The following is a 16,885-nucleotide window of genomic DNA, read 5'->3' as shown; positions in this document are numbered from 1 at the left end:
ACCTTTTAACTATATACAATAACTAATATTCGCATTTAGGTGGTATATATTTTGTTTACATTTACCTGCTGCTGCCCTTGCTGAGCCTGTGGGGTGGTCTGTTGATTAGCAGAGTTTGTTGCTGCGGCAGCGGCAGCAGCTTGCTGCTGGAAAAGGCTGGCAGGGTAGACTCCCCAGGGAGTAACTCCATAATACTGGTGAGGGACCACAGCCGGGCCTAAAAAATAGCAAGAGAAAGGTAAGAAAAGTTTAGACTATTAACAATCATCTCAGTTTCCAAAGACAACACCTGACTCAGCAGACACTACTGTAAAATATTAACTTAATACACTGATTCATTCTAGCTAATCATGAATTCTATTTTTAAAAAACAGAAAATATTATACATGATCCCCACACCAAAGTCTTCTAAAGTCAGTAATATACTCCAGGCCTAGAGGAAGAAGCTAGTGAAGGACCAAGCATTGGAGATACTGAAAGAGAGCATAAGTGATAGAAGCTGGAAGGGGTACATGTAAGAACAGATGGAGGAATTGGCCTTGCTCAAGAAAGGAAGTAAATGGAGAGTTTGTGTGCTTAAAGTGATGGAACACAGCAAAAGACTAAGTTGTACCCTGCTTTCAGTGGTAAGGATGGCACCTGAGGTGACTGATAGGGACAGGGATCTTGGTGCTTCATTAACTCCAGAAGCATGAAAATCCATCAGCTGTCTAACAAAGCCCAAACATGCCACTGAACCTCCAGGGCTCAAATTCTAAGAGGCTTGGTTTTCCTATTTCTAATGTCACAAAAAGCATTCAACACAACTACATTCAGACATTGGTATATGAAATTCAAATTTGTCAAAGCTGAAAACAAGCAGAAATAAAAAATGTTAACACCTTGACTTCTTACAGACCTGAGTATTCTAAACAAAACTAAGCATTCTGGGCTCCCCTGGTGGCGCAGTGGTTAAGAATCCGCCTGCCACTGCGACCTCCACCTCCTGGTATCCACACCTTTGTACAATCCTTGAGTGTGGAGAAACCTGTAACTTGCTTCTAACCAATAGAATACAGCAAAGGTGAGGGATACTGCTACATAGTTATGCACTGTTATATGGCAAAAGTGAAGGGGTGTTGCAGATGTAACTAAGGTCCCTACTCAGTTTGACTTTAACCAAAAGGGACAGTACACTGAGGGGCTTGACTTAATCAGGTGAACCTCTTAAAACAGTGTCTACAAGGGAGAGAAGCAAGAGACTGTCTCTCTCCATGGTTGGCTGTGAAGAAGCAAGCTGCCATAACTTCTACAGTCACACAGAAATATTCTTCCAACAACCTGAGGGAGCTTAGAAGTGGAACCTTCCCTAAGTGAGCCTCTAGCTGAGAAAGCAGTCCAGCTGACAACCTGATTTCAGACTTGTGAGACCCTGAGCAGAAAACCCAACTAAACCATGCCTGGACTCTTGACCCACAGAAACTGGAATAATAAATGCATGTTGTTTTGAAAAAAAAAAAAGAATCCGCCTGCCAATGCAGGGGACACGGGTTCAAGCCCTGAACCGGGAAGATCCCACATGCCGCAGAGCAACTAAGCCCGTGTGCCACAACTACTGAGCCTGCGCTCTAGAGCCCACAAGCCACAACTACTGAGCCCACGTGCCACAACTACTGAAGCCTGCAGGCCTAAAGCCCGTGCTCCGCAACAAGAGAAGCCACGACAATGAGAAGCCCGCACACAGCAACAAAGACCCAACACAGGCATAAAATAAATTAAATAAATAAATTTATTTTAAAAAAACAACAACAACTAAGCATTCTGCTTTAGCCTAAATAATCTGTTCACCCTCTTTGGAAACAAGCTACAGCTGCAGTCTCTGCCAAACAGAACATGCAACAGAGAAGTAACAGAGCTATGCAGAAAGCAACCTGGGAGGGGCAGAACTCTAAACCACAGAATTCTCTGAAGCTGGTGGCAAGAAACACCAAGGCTTATTTGCCAACTAAGACAACGGCTCAAAGCCAGCTTCTCACATCTGCTGGAACACATCTCTAATAAGAACCTGCTTAGTTAAAGCACAGAGTTTCAAATATTTGCAACCTGATTAAATAATTACTGCACTTTTCAGTGAAGTTCCATAAAGCTGTTTCAAATATATCCATTCTGACATAGTAGCCAACCCTGTAGAAATATGTACTTCATTAAGTCAAAATAAATTGGTACATGTTTTTTGTTTCCCCATTAAGATCTAAAACACAAATAAGTCAAATTATATCACTGTCCAATATTACTCTGACATTTCTAATTCGGTATTTTCTGTATCTGTGGTCTTAGCCAAGATCAAGAAGCTCTGTTCATCAAGGTGCCCACTGTCAAACACAGGGCAAAATGGTTCAAAATGAAGGTGCTGCTTAGAAAAACTATGCTGCAAAATGAGGTATTTTTTAATAATAAACAAATGGGCTAAAAAATTTTAAACATTGGGCTTCCCTGCTGGCGCAGTGGTTGAGAATCTGCCTGCCAATGCAGGGGACATGGGTTCGAGCCCTGGTCTGGGAAGATCCCACATGCCGCGGAGCAACTAGGCCCGTAAGCCACAATTACTGAGCCTGCGCGTCTGGAGCCTGTGCTCCGCAACAAGAGAGGCCACGATAATGAGAGGCCCGTGCACCGCGATGAAGAGTGGCCCCCACTTGCCACACTAGAGAAAGCCCTCACACAGAAACGAAGACCCAACACAGCCATAAATAAATAAATAAATACAATTTTAAAAAAAATTTAAACATGTAGGATCTGAATAGTCTAAAAACGATACCTCCAAGTAGGAGAGAGTGGTAAGCCCCCAAACTCAGCTGACTATTGTTTATAAAGTGGGGTGGTCTTGGACAGTTAAAGAATGAAAAAGAACACAATGAAGACTACCTGTGTCTTAGTTTCCTCACCTGCAAAATGGGTGTAATAGATGTTAGGGTGTTGTCACCTCTGTTGTTAAAGGTTGGGGTGCAACCTGCAATGACAGTCCCAAGGCTCCCCCAAGAGTCAACAAAAGCAAACCTCTACTGTGCACAGAACGCTGTTACAATAAACAACTGCACTGTCCTTTAAGTTTTCTCAACTGGCATTTCTACTGCTTTCCTTGGTCATGTGGCTCATGACACAGAGTTTAGGAAAATAGCTCAGGGTGCATCATTAATTGGGCTTGCCTCCTCAGGATGCCTGCTTCAACTCCTGTGTGATTAACACTCCACAAGAATATGCAGTTTCACAGTTTGGGTAGTTAACATTTCTGGCTCTCTGTGAAAGAAAGCCCTTAAGTCATTTCAGTCTGGCTCAGCTGATAAGTACAAAAGCAAGATTCTCATCACCAAACTATGATCTCAGTGAGAACAAGTGTGTCATCCCTAAGACTAGTTCTTTGTTTCAAATAACATATAGTAAGTTAGTAGAGGAAAGTTTGCAGAGGAAAGAAAGTACAGAGAAGACAATTCAGGATAACACAGACATTGTATACTACAGTGAAGCGCATGCATAGGCTTTGAGCTAGATCTGGCTCAAACCCGAACTCTACAACATTTAAATTGTATGACCCCTACTACCCAAAGCAATCTACAGAATTAAGTGATCCCTATCAAATTACCCATGACATTCTTCACAGAACTGGAACAAATAATCCTAAAAATTACACGGAACCATAGAAGACCCAGAATTGCCAAAGCAATACTGAGAAAAAAGAACCAAGCAGGAGGCATAACCCAGCCAAACTTCAGACAATATTACAAAGATACAACAGTAATTGAAACAGTGTGGTACTGGCACAAAAACAGACATATGGATCAATGGAACACAGGAGAGAACCTAGAAATAAACACACACACCTAGAGTCAATTAATCTTCAACAAAGGAGGCAAAAATATACAGTGGAAAGAAGACAGTCTCTTCAGCAAGTGGTGTTGAGAAAGCTGGACAGCCACATGTAAATCAATGAAGTTAGAACACAGTCACACCATACTCAAAAATAAACTCAAAATGGCTTAAAGACTTAAATATAAGACATGACACCATAAAACTCCTGGAAGAGAACATAGGCAAAACATTCTCTGACATAAATCATACCAATCTTTTCTTAGGTCAGTCTTCCAAGGCAATAGAAACAAAAATAAACAAATGGGACCTAATCAAACTTACAAGCTTTTGTGGACTTCCCTGTTAGTCCAGTGGCTAAGACTCCATGCTCCCAATGCAGGGGGCCCCGGTTCCATCCCTGGTTAGGGAACTAGATTCCACATGCCACAACTAAAGACCCCACATGCTGCAACTAAGACCCAATGCAGCCAAATAAATAAGTAAATATTAACAACGACAAAAAAAACTTACAAGCTTTTGTACAGCAAAGGAAACCATAAACAAAACAAAACAAAAAGACAACCTACAGCCTAGGAGAAAATATTTGCAAATGACGAGACTGACAAGGGCTTAATTTTCAAAATATACAAACAGCTCATACAACTCAACAACAGCAACAAAAAACAAACAACCCAATAGAAAAATGGCAGAAGACCTAAAGAGACATTTCTCCAAAGAAGAAATACAGATGGCCAACAGGCACATGCAAAGATGCTCAACATTACTAATTATTAGAGAAGTGCAAATCAAAACAACAGTGAGGCACTATCTCATGCCGATCAGAATGGCCATCATTAAAAAGTCCACAAATAACAAATGCGGAGAGGGTGTGGAGAAAAGTGAACCCTCCTACATTGTTGGTGGGAATGTAAGTTGGTGTAGGCACTCTGGAAAACAGCATGGAGGTTTCTCAAAAAACTAAAAATAGAGTTGCCATATGATCCAGCGATTCCACTCCTGGGCATATATCCAGACAAAACTACAATTCAAAAAGATACATGCACCCCTATGTTCATAACAGCACTATTCACAAGAGCCAAGACATGGAAACAACCTAAATGTCCCTCAACAGATGAATGGATAAAGAAGACGTGGTACATATATACAATGGAATACTACTCAGCCATAAAAAAGAATGAAATAATGCCATATGCAGCACCATGGATGGACCTAGAGATTATCATACTAAGTGAAATAAGTCAAAAAGAGAAAGACAAATACCATATGATATCACTTATATGTGGAATCTAAAATATGACACAAATGAGCCTATCTACGAAACAGAAACATAGAAAACAGACGTGTGTGGTGTGTGTGTGTGTGTGTGTGTGTGTGTGTGTGTGTGTGTGTGTGTGTTGGGGGGGGTGCCAGTGGGGAGGGAGGGATGGATTGGCAGTTTGGAATTAGCAGATGCAAACCATTATATATAGAATGAATAAACAACAAGGTCCTACTGTATAGCACAGGGAACTATAGTCAATATCCTGTGATAAACCATACTAGAAGAGAATTTTAGGGACTTCCCTGGCAGTCCAGTGGTTAAGACTTCATCTTCTAATGCAAGGGGTGTGGGTTTGATGCCTGGTCAGGGAGCTAAGATCCCACATGCCTCAAGGCCAAAAAACCAAAACATAAAACAGAAGCAATATTGTAAAAAATTCAGTAAAGACTTTAAAAATGGTCCACATCAAAAAAACAAAACAAAACAAAAAACAAAATACTTTAATAAATAAAAAATTTTTTAAAAAGACTATATATATGTATAACTGAATCACTTTGCTGTATAGCAGAAATTAACACAACATTGTAAATCAACTGTACTTCAATTTAAAAATATACAAAAATTTTAAAACAAAAATTAAAAAATTTTGCACAAATAAAACAAGGTAAACATGGGATATTATAGATATATTAGTTAACTCGATGGAGGGAATCCTTTCACAATGTATACATATATTAATGTTGTGTACTCTAAATACATTACAATTTTGTCTGTCAATTATATCTCAATAAAGATGGAGGGAAAAGTAGAGACTAAATAAATAGTGTGACCTCAAGCAAGACAGCTCTCTGAGCCCCCAATTCCTAATCTGAAAAGCCATCATCCAACAATTCATACGAATGAAAAGCACTCACTGGCAAACAGTTAATAAGGGTTCAATAAATATTAACAGTAATTAGCAAAGATTCTACTTCCCCTAAAGGCAACAGGGGCACAGAAATTATACTACATATGTTCCCATCACAACCCATGCCAAAATGTGAACAATTCTAAAGAAAAGAATATGAAATTCTATGCTGCATTTGAGTTCATAATTACAAATCATATGCTATAAAATATGTGAAATCTTACAAATAATATTTAGTCACAATTAACATGACTTGGAGGGATGTCTCCAAAGAATATTTACTTTGTAAGACATTAAGTCTGTCCTAGCATTGAATTCAATCTACCATATATTTATGACCGCACCATGTTGACAGCTACTGTGTCACACAGAGTCAAGTAACAAAAGTGCCTGCCTTTGAAAGAGTTCCGTCTCAAGGGGGAAGAAAACCCAGTCATGTACACATCCACAAGCAAATAAATACAAAGTGATGATTAGAGAAAGACTAGGGAAAGGTCAGCAAAGGAAGGCTTTCTAGAGGTGACAATAGCAGCTAAGAAGCTTCCCAGGCAAAGAATGGGGGAAGAGTTTACTCTAGAGGACTAAGGAGACCATAATGTCCAAAGATGCAGAGGCCTAAACCAGTGTGGTATGTGTAGCAAACTAAAATCACTTTAGTACTGCTAGAATGTACGGTATGAGCCAGTGGGAGCCAATCTGAAGGGCGAGAAAGTGGTGCGCATTTAACACATCCATATAGTTGTGGAGAGATCCCTACACATAGTGGGTCCAAATCCTCACTAATCCTCATGTCATGGCAGTTCCTTAGAAACACTGATTCCAAGGAACAACCCACCACCACCATCACCACCACCACCCAAGTAGTTTGGAATGAGCAGCCATACTGACATTAACTGCAGTATGCTATATTAGAGCGGGTAAGACAGAAATCGATGAAGGGTTTAAGTAGAAGGATAAAAGGGTAAGATTTGTGGTTGAAACAGTTTTCTTGAACAATCTAGGTGGATGAAGAAGGGGAAGGAAGGAAGAAAATTGAGAATACGTTAAGAGAGGGGCTTCCCTGGTGGCACAGTGGTTAAGAATCCGCCTGCCAATGCAGGGGACACAGGTTTGAGCCTTGGTCCGGGAAGATCCCACATGCCGTGGAGCAACTAAGCCCCTGAACCACAACTACTGAGCGTGCGCTCTAGAGCCCGTGCTCCGCAACAAGAGAAGCCACCTCAATGAGAAGCCAGTGCACCACAACGAAGAGTAGTCCCCACTCGCCGCAACTAGAAAAAGCCCGTGCACAGCAACAAAGACCGAATGCGGCCAAAAATTAATTAATTAATTAATTAAAAAGAAAGCACATAAGACAGAACAGCTGTAAAAGTCTATGTACAGATTAAACAGACCTGGACTAGGGTAGACTAGAGGTAGTAGGAAGACCTGAGCAAGAGGAGGAATTCCCGAAATATATATGAGCAACTGGTGGCTTAGTGGATCAAAAATATCTATACAGTAACACAAAACTGTAAATGAACTATATGTCAAATAAAAATTAATTAATTAATTTACAAAGGAAGTGGACTAAAGGGATTTGCACCACGGGGAAAAAAAAAAAAAAAAAAAAACGAAAAGCAAAAACTATACAGGAGGTAGCTGATTAACCTGCCTTTAAATGTGTTCACGTCTGAGGTTACAGCTAAGCAGAGGTGTCTAACTGGCCGACAGATGGTCCTGGAAATCAGGAGAGAAATCTCCACTGGAGACGTGGATTTGTGAAAGAGTATAAAGAATGCGTGCCCATCAAAATGACTTTTTAGCAGGTGAGAAAATCCCTCGTGTGGCAGAATGTCTCACCTAGTGTCGCTGCTGCAGCCAATCCAGCTGTGTAGGGGTCCGTCCCTGGGGGCGCAGCACTGATGATGTATGGGTTGGGGACAAACGCAGCGGGAGCTAAACCTGCTGAAAACATACCTGTCAGTAAAAACAAACTTGACTAAAACTGCAGCCCTACCAAACACCTACACAGTTTGGCTAATCATTCCAGGCTGTAGGTGAGGAAAAAAAGAAAAAAGAGAAGATAGGATAGGTTGAGACTAAAAAGGAATTTTAAGAAGATAAAATAATCCCTGTACTAAAGATTATGGTGACATCTATCTATCGTCTATATTTTTTAGCCTTTGCTAAAGACGTACAATTAAAACTGGTATGCAGTTTTTAATTCAGCACAATTTCTAAAAGACTATCAAAATTACATTATAACAGGCTAAAATAAAACAATTTAAAAGACTTTGTAATGGGATAGAAGAATTTATTTCCATTTAAACAATTTTCCAGTTTTCCCCAAAGAAGATGCATGCATATTTATAAAGACTACTATCTACAAGTATAAATTAAGTAAGACCCAGGCAAAGGCCTTTATGCCTAGACTTAATACTGTTGACCCTTTGACAAAGCAGGGGTTAGGGGTGCCAACCCCTATGCAGCCAAAAATTCATGTATAACTTTAAAGTCAGCCCTCCATAGCCACATTTCTGCATCAACGATTCAACCAACCGAGGATCAAGTAGTACTGTAGAACATTTACTGAAAAAAATCTGAATATAAGTGGACCTGCGCAGTCCAAACCCATGTTGTTCAAGGGTCACCTGTATATCTAGGTTGGAAGCAAGTCTTTTCTTCCACAGCATTCCACAATCCATGATTGGTGATCTTCTATCTATTCAATCGTGTCATTTTAACACATTTAAAAAAAAAAATTTCTACTTGTATAGCACTTTGTTTCAAAGAGACCTGAAAAAAGTGGGGGAGGGGCGTGGGGAGTCTAGGCAATAAGACAAAAATATGCACATCAAAACATTAATAAGTGCAATAGGAAAAGGGCAAAGCTACTGTACTTTAAAAATCAGTGATTATAAGATAATACTTTTTAAATTTTTCAATACATGCTACTTGGAAAATAGGCTTATAGGTACTACTTGCTACTTAATAAGATGTGACATTGATATATCCATAGTCTACACAAGCCCAACAAGCACAAAATTACTGTTATTTGAGTTCATCCAAACCTACCAACAGAGTTGATGCTAGTCACTACTACAGTAAATACTTTAAATCCTGAAACAGCTGAGGGAGCAATAACTGGATACCAAGAAATCTTACCAGTTGAGGTCTAGAAAAATAAGAATGTTGCTAAAGACAACTGGACAAGAGTAAGAGGCCATTTATTGTACCTTGAGGGATTTGTCTGGACTTTGATAATCAGTCTGCTGGGTTCCACAGCAACCACTATCCTAAAATGGGGCCACCCCTATAAGGGAGCTTTTGGCTCAAGGACTTACCAATGTGGGGTTGATGCGCGGCTGCCAGCGCATACTGCTGCTGCTGAGCGGCTGTCAACTGTTGGACAGCAAGTGCGTTAGGTCTTTGGAACAGCTGAGGGAAGAAAAGGACATGATGAGGTTAGAGAACCTGTCTTGTGAAATAATTTTAAAACCTCTCTGAATAAAAATTTCCATAAACCCTTGTTTAGACATGATGCTTTAAACAAAAATGTTCTCATGTTCTACTCCATTCCCTTGGTATCTATGATGCTTCATAGTTCCATTTTCCCTCTCTTGCTTTACCTCAGTTTGGTGTGCCCAGTTCCCGTGTGCTAACTACTCACAGGTTATATGTCCCCTGAACTACAAACATACATACAAATGCCCTAAGAGCTATTCCAGGTCTGAGGTTGCTGCCTGATCCAGAGCAACGTAAAAACTAAATGAGGGCTTCCCTGGTGGCGCAGTGGTTGAGAATCTGCCTGCCAATGCAGGGGACACGGGTTCGAGCCCTGGTCTGGGAAGATCCCACATGCCGCGGGGCAACTGGGCCCGTGAGCCACAATTACTGAGCCTGCGCGTCTGGAGCCTGTGCTCCGCAACAAGAGAGGCCGCGACAGTGAGAGGCCCGCGCAGCACGATGAAGAGTGGCCCCCACTTGCCGCAACGAGAGAAAGCCCTCGCACAGAAACAAAGACCCAACACAGCCAAAAAGAAAAAAAAAAGAAAAAAAAAAAACTAAATGAGTATACTACAAATGACTTACCACGTTGCACCGAGTGCTGTTACCTCCCTTCAGTTCTTTTACGAACCCCACAAACACTTTGAATTAATTCTCACCTATTCACATTTTGGAGTATTCATTTCATCCTCTGGCTGCCTCTTCTTGGGGAAATAGTATTGGATACCTTCCTCAACTAGTGGCTTATCATAATGGGTAAACTGGACAACTGTGCAATTTTGGGGGGCTCCCGAGTTTCCTAGAATACCAATTCTTTTATACATAAGAAAAAAAAACAACAGAAGTATAGCTGCTACTAACAAAACTTGGATTATGAGCTCAGACCTAGCACACTGTTAAGTTCCCAAGGAAAGGAGTTCAAAGGTCTTGACAGTAAGAATATCCCAAGATTCTCTCTTATTACAAAGTCAATCACTCATTCTTTCATTCATTCTATAAATATTTATGAAACACCACCTGCTAGGCACTGTGCAAGGAACTAGGAACACAGCACTGAATAAAATGTTCATACATTTTAATATGAATAGTTTTGATACAAAGAAAGGGGATTCCTGATTTTGGACTGCCCTGACGTGCCTCTTTCCAAGGGGTTATACTAAAGACTTCTTTATTTTCTGAAATCAGACTAGGAGAATTTACTGATGGGACCTCCCTACAGAGGATCTTCAACCTACCTGCTCTTTCTACAGGACTTTTCAATGTTTCGGCTAACATCACTGGACGATATATAACAGACACCATGGATCTTGAATTACAGATGTCTTCATAAAAAGACTTGATTGTTTCAGACATTAGGAGATAATGTCATTCTGACAACTCAGCTTAATTATCATCACAACTGAACTTTTAATGTTATCTTAGGTGGTCGACTTTATTCTATGATCTGGTTACTTCTGTGCCTCAAATATGTGAGTAGACTAATTAAAAAAAAATTTTTTTTAAAGGTGAATATTCTGAACATACTGGCCAATTGTACTTGTTACCTCTCTTTCTATATATTCATCTTTCTAAAAACCAGAGTAAAATAAGCCTCTGCTTTCACAGTATGAATGACAAAAGTAAACATGCAGTACAGATTTCAAAAATACTTTAGAGTTTTTTTATTTTCAAAGGTTAAAAGGAAAGAAAAACTTCATTATGATGCTGGTAAAAAGATAGTACTACTTTACAAGCATTGATTAAATATCAAGTATTCAAAAGAAATATAGGAATCTATTGACAAACATATCAAAACAACTGTTCACTCCAGGAAGGGAGCCGACCAGCACTATCTGGTAACTACACCCTGTGACTACTGCCAGGCTGGTTCCGGTTTCACCTACAGGACAGCGCCTCTGCAGTGCTCCTACCAACAGCTCCTCCCCCGCCCCCAGCCCCCGCAAGACAGGCAGCCAGGAGGCAGGAAACAAGTAAAATAGTGGAAAGCTGTTCAAAAATTTTTTCCAAGGTTGTGAAAATACCTCACAGTTCCCCCTAAATATCTACTGTCCCTTCAATGGATCTCTGGAATTTTCCTAGCCTAAAACCTTTTGAAATATTTAACATCTCAGACACCGCTCATGCTAGCCTCTTCCCTCTACCCTTCTTGGGCCTGCTGCAAATAAAATAACTCATTTCATTCAACAAACATTTTTTTGAGCACTTATTATTAGCTAGGCGCTGCAACATGAAGTTAGGGAAATAAGGATACTAGTGTGTTCAGAATATAACTCTTGATTTATTAACCGAAAACAGTACTCCAATACCATTCCATTATGACTTATCCTCACTTCACATGCTTTTAACATTTCATGTAACATTACACATATGTACTGTATCTGTAAATATACATATAAACACATAGTGTGTGAATAAAATAACCATTCCGCATAACATCAGTCTGTGGTCCTCACTACCATGTTACCACTGAGAGTAGGGACTATTACTTTTAACTAAAAACATATAGGCCCTATAAAAGCGCCCATATATCCTGTGTTTGAGAGTTGGTTAATATCTCAGTGATTATGGCAAAAAGAGAAGGAATTATTTTGAGTGCATTTTGCAATAAACAATTAACATAAGTAAATTATGCATTGACAACGGCAGATTTGATTATAGTATAGATCACAGCAATTCTAGCACATTTTCTTTATGTAAATGGTCCAATATTAACTGGAAATACAGGTTACTCAAAACAAAATTGGGTAACTGGCAAGTGATGGATTCTAAAGGATCCTGAAAAACTCATACAAATGCCATCTGCTGGGCAAAGTGCTGAACTCTGTCAACATTTTCATGATTTTCACAGAGTAAGCCAATAATAACTGAGAAACACAATACTGTGAAACTTGGGGAAAATGCTTATTTTAAGGTCAGTATAATGATAAATGTGCCACAATTTACTGCCATTTACTTAGGCAGAATTCATAAGCTATTCAAGAAACTGAATGCAGGGGAAAATATGTCAACTATTTCAAGCTTATCAAGGTTCCTAATAAATACTGAAGGCATAATTTGGGAACCACACAAGCAAGCTGGTTTAACTCCCTTCTCTGACACTATATGAACTAACAAAAGACACCCTGCATGGTTTATATTCCAGAAGTGATTCCGGGCTGTCAAAAACACCCAACATAGTGACTGGCATACAGCTGGCACCTGATAAGAGACAGCTATTACTACTATTGTTATCAATAACAATTGCTGGCATAAAAACATTGTTGTTGAGTTTTCAGAATCTGGAAGAGAGTATTATCTAAATATGGAGTTAGCCAATGTCAAAGACTATCCTTTCTCCCCCCAGAATAAAATGTACTGCCAGGCCTGGCTTCTTACCAGTTTAAGGCAATATACATAGTGGAGAGAGGACAACAGCACGGAGTCTGGGGCCAGAAAGCCTGCATTCATGTCTCAGCTCTACCACTGACTGTGTGTGTGAGACACTGGGCAGGAAAACCTCTGCACTTTACTCTCCTCCTCTCTCTAACAGGGACAATAAAGATTTGTCTAACTCATAAGGTTGTTCTAAGTATTAAAATCAATACACATAAAGCACTTGAAAGTCCTTTCGATGTGATATTCTTTCTGATGAATGAGGAGGGCACCCACACACACGGACAAAGCCCTTCTGTGGGCCACCTCTTACAGCTCCTCACCCAGTAAGGCAGCCCAGGATGGGACAAGGAAAGCAGAAGGCAAGACTCTTCTGAGTCAGTGTTAAAGTCAAAACCCCACTGAGTTCATGAGCACCAACTGCCGTCAGGTCACAAAGAGAGAAGAAAGAAAAACCTTTTTAGTTTTCGTTGTTGATGAGTATTTTTTAAAACATACTCCATGCAGAAAAAACTAGGAATGCAGTTGAATACTCCATGCATCAAAAGGCTTTATGTTTCTAGTACTAGGTCCAAAGGAAACAGCTAGGAGCTAGAAACCAAAACAAAGATGTTTGCATAGCTGGTAGTATATGATCTTCAGTAAGTCTGTAAGCTTCATGATGTCTTAATTTTCTTATCTATAAAAATAAATAAATAAATTCTGCCCAAGTAAATTGTAAAAAAATAAATAAATAAATCTATAAAAATATAATAGCTGCCCTACCTCATGGGGCTATTGTCAGAATTCACAGAGAAAAGCCCTTCAAACACTACGAGTATTACATCAATAGTGGGGCTATAAATTTTTAAGAAAAAATTATATCCTGGAGCTAGTACTCAGTATATGAAATTTGTGAAAGTTTGCTACTGTCTGAAGCGTCTAGATCAAAGTTCATTTTTGACCAGGTTATTTGAACAGCTGCAATAATCAACTAATAATTAAAATGATTTTTGGTTTAACAGGTACATACAAACTATGCTGCCAATATTTTAAAAAACAAAAAATTCATATTTCTTTAGCAGATGAAGAATCAGATTCCAAAATAAATGATTTCTAAATAAGGTGAGGAAAAACATATCCTTCCATCAAATAAGTTAATATCTTTTGAGAAAAATCATATTCTAAAATTTCAGCAAAGTCAAGTAACAATAAAGGTAAGTTTCAACGGATCTAATTGCTAGCTAAAGTCAGCATTTTAACAGTGACTATACGCATGACACTGACAGAATAATCTTCCTCTTATTTATAAACTGAGAAGAAAGCCAAGAATTTTAAACACCTATATTAAAACTATGCACACACTTGGTCTCATAAGAATGACATTTAAATCACTACCACACTTTAAAAAGCAATGCATGCCAATTTCCTCTCCCATCTGACTAGGGCTTTCAGAGTACTGTCTCTCTGTTAAAAATTCATGCTTAACGGGTTAGACTTTTAGTACTTCAGTACACAATTTTGTAAAACATGCCACATCATTGGGTTATTTTTATATTAACTGAACCCTAAATAAAGAATAGCAACAATTAACCAGATTAATCCACCTGATTACCAATCTTGGCTTTGGTTTCTGTTACATATGACTGTAATATAATGAAACCTAGTAATATTTTTCTAAAGTATACTTAGGTAAATATAGATAACTGCATAGCTATTTATTAAAATAAAGAATATTGCTCAAGTATCAAAACACAAAATAGTATGAACACAGTATATGTGAGCTGTTCACTTTGTTTTCCAGGATTAAAGAGAAGACAATGAGGGGAAAATGAGGAAAGAGATATCAATGAGCATTTCAAACTACCCTAAATTAAGGGTTCCTAACCCCAGATCTTTGTACCTGGGGCAGATAAAGTTATCTTTATTGTCATGAAATTTAGCATGTCCTTCAATTATTATTGCAGGCAACAAACCACATTAAATTTAGCCACACATCTGTGATTTAATCACCAATAGAAATCATATATACTTTCATGTTACTTTATGATTGTTAGACATCTCAAAATCTTGCTTATGCTCATTATGATGGCTAGTACAACTACCTCTATCTCATGCATCATATGATAAAGAAGGAAATTTGTTCAGTTTGTTGCCAAATTTGTTGTCAAACAAATTTGTTGTCAAAATTATTATACCTATTTTTATATAATTGGCTTTCTCTGTAATCCTACTTACACTATACATTTTACAATAGTATTCTGAGAATTCAGTCTGAGATCTTACCTAACTGCTAAGGGGTTCATGGCACCAAAAAAGGAATCCCTGCTCTAAATAAATCTCAGGTTAAGTTTATGGTTAACAGTGGCTAGACAAGTAATTTAACTATCCAAAACCAAAGTATCCCTAAGTACAGTTAGTTTGTAATAATTTAAATGAGAATTACCTTTTCTGTATTTTCAGGCTGCTTTATGTGTCTAAATATAAGCTGATATTAAGTCTTATGAAACCAACTTATTACACCAAATGAAATAAAATGAAATGAAACAGGACACAAGAAGCAATTATTTATTTTGTCAATTTTCAAACATAAAAGCACAAAGCTACCCTACCAATTATAGCAAATAACTCAAAACTTAAAAAAAAAAAAAAAAAAAATCCTCTGATGCCCGTTTAAGAAAGCCATGATAAAAATGTACAGAAAAATATGGGCCACATCAGATCTTTGGTTCAATCCTCACAATCATTAATATTGTCTGTACTCAGTTGTGGCTCTCTCAAGGCCTCTGTGACCTGGACTCAATAACCAAATGCATCTATCTCCTTTTTACCTTCTACGTGTATCTTCTACTCTTGTCAACCAATGACCACACCACTGTCACTTCCATCTCCATACCTCTGTTCTCTTAACTGCAGCAATATACATTCCATGTGTCATTCAAGTTAGGTCTATGCAAACTTGGTCCTCATTGAGCCCTCCCCTGGTCTGACAGGATCCTCGACCAACCAATTTAGCACTTAGTTCCTCAACCATTCCATAATTGTTTCATGTATGATAGTCACTCTATGAACAGTAGCTCTGTTCTCTATGGACAAAACCTAAAGTTCCTGGAAGGACACAACAGTCAACAGTTAACTGACTAATATGGGCAAAAGAATGCTACTAAGCTAACACTCAGCACAGAAAAACTAAACCATGATAATTAAGTCATTACTTCTTAAAAATGTCTTGTTAATGACCATAAGGCAGCACGGCAAAGTCGGTAAGACTCACAACACTATCTATGCAACCCCACAAGTCACTTTTCTTCAACCTCAACTACCAGCTAGGGTGACTGTTTCTACATTATCTATTGAACACTTATATGTTCATTTCTAATTTTAAGCCTTTAGTTTACTATTTCCTCCACTGGAATTTTCATTCTTCTCCTGGTATAAACAAGTCTTGCAAGGCACAGCTCAAGATCCACCTCTTCCATAAGTCCTCCTTCCCCAGGTTAAGAGTATGCTCTCCCTAGGACATGGGCATAAATGGTCTCATCACTTGTCATGGAGTATTTCCTTGCACTATTTAAATGACCAAATGAGCCATAATAACTAAACTGAGAGCCATGGGGTTGGAGGAGCCCGTTCCATTCATGAAAGATATGCTTGGCTACAGGTGACAACAAAAAATGCGAACAGAAGGTTATAACCTGCAGTCCACAGATCTGTGATCTCCCTGAAGATATCCACAAAATAGAGTGTCAAAAGAATTATGTTTTTCTGATGAGAAGACTATGGCTTTTGATCAGATGGCCAGAGGGCTCTGACATTAAAAAGGTTAAATACTGATTCAGGAGGTAAATTTACTGGATATTATACAGGTCCAGTTATTTGTCTATGAGGCACATCTACTGGGCTAGACCTAAACGACTCACATATTAGAATAGATGCAAGGCCTCAAAGAGTGGCCTCCAGACCTCTTAGAAGGCTAGTTTCCAATTTTAGTTTTGGGAAGTATATTAAATACGGGGGGTGTTCTGAGATAA

The 16,885-nt window shown here is 38.8% G+C and overlaps 1 protein-coding gene and 1 long non-coding RNA gene across 22 annotated transcripts in view; one reads left to right on the top strand and one right to left on the bottom strand.

Annotated features, from left to right (window-relative positions):
- LOC309637465 overlaps positions 1–16,885 on the top strand; it is a 606,851-nt gene that overhangs the window by 470,107 nt on the left and 119,859 nt on the right. The gene's annotated exons all lie outside the window — the stretch shown is intronic.
- The window catches only part of PUM1 (pumilio RNA binding family member 1), a 128,253-nt gene that overhangs the window by 42,028 nt on the left and 69,340 nt on the right, over positions 1–16,885 (bottom strand). For 12 of the 21 annotated variants that reach the window (XM_082410971.1, XM_082410952.1, XM_082410953.1 and 9 more), the window contains 3 exons: positions 9,341–9,434; positions 7,857–7,973; positions 66–217 (listed from right to left, as the gene is read on the bottom strand). In XM_082410971.1, the coding sequence (XP_082267097.1) occupies positions 66–217; positions 7,857–7,973; positions 9,341–9,434 (363 nt within the window). The remainder of the gene's footprint in view (positions 1–65; positions 218–7,856; positions 7,974–9,340; positions 9,435–16,885) is intronic. The other 9 variants (XM_082410956.1, XM_082410957.1, XM_082410963.1 and 6 more) reach the window with 3 other exon arrangements.

The sequence above is a fragment of the Balaenoptera physalus genome, assembly GCF_965194825.1.
Source record: "Balaenoptera physalus genome assembly, chromosome: 1".
In the NCBI taxonomy this organism is placed as follows: domain Eukaryota; kingdom Metazoa; phylum Chordata; class Mammalia; order Artiodactyla; family Balaenopteridae; genus Balaenoptera; species Balaenoptera physalus.
This window is presented reverse-complemented; position numbering and strand designations above follow the sequence as displayed.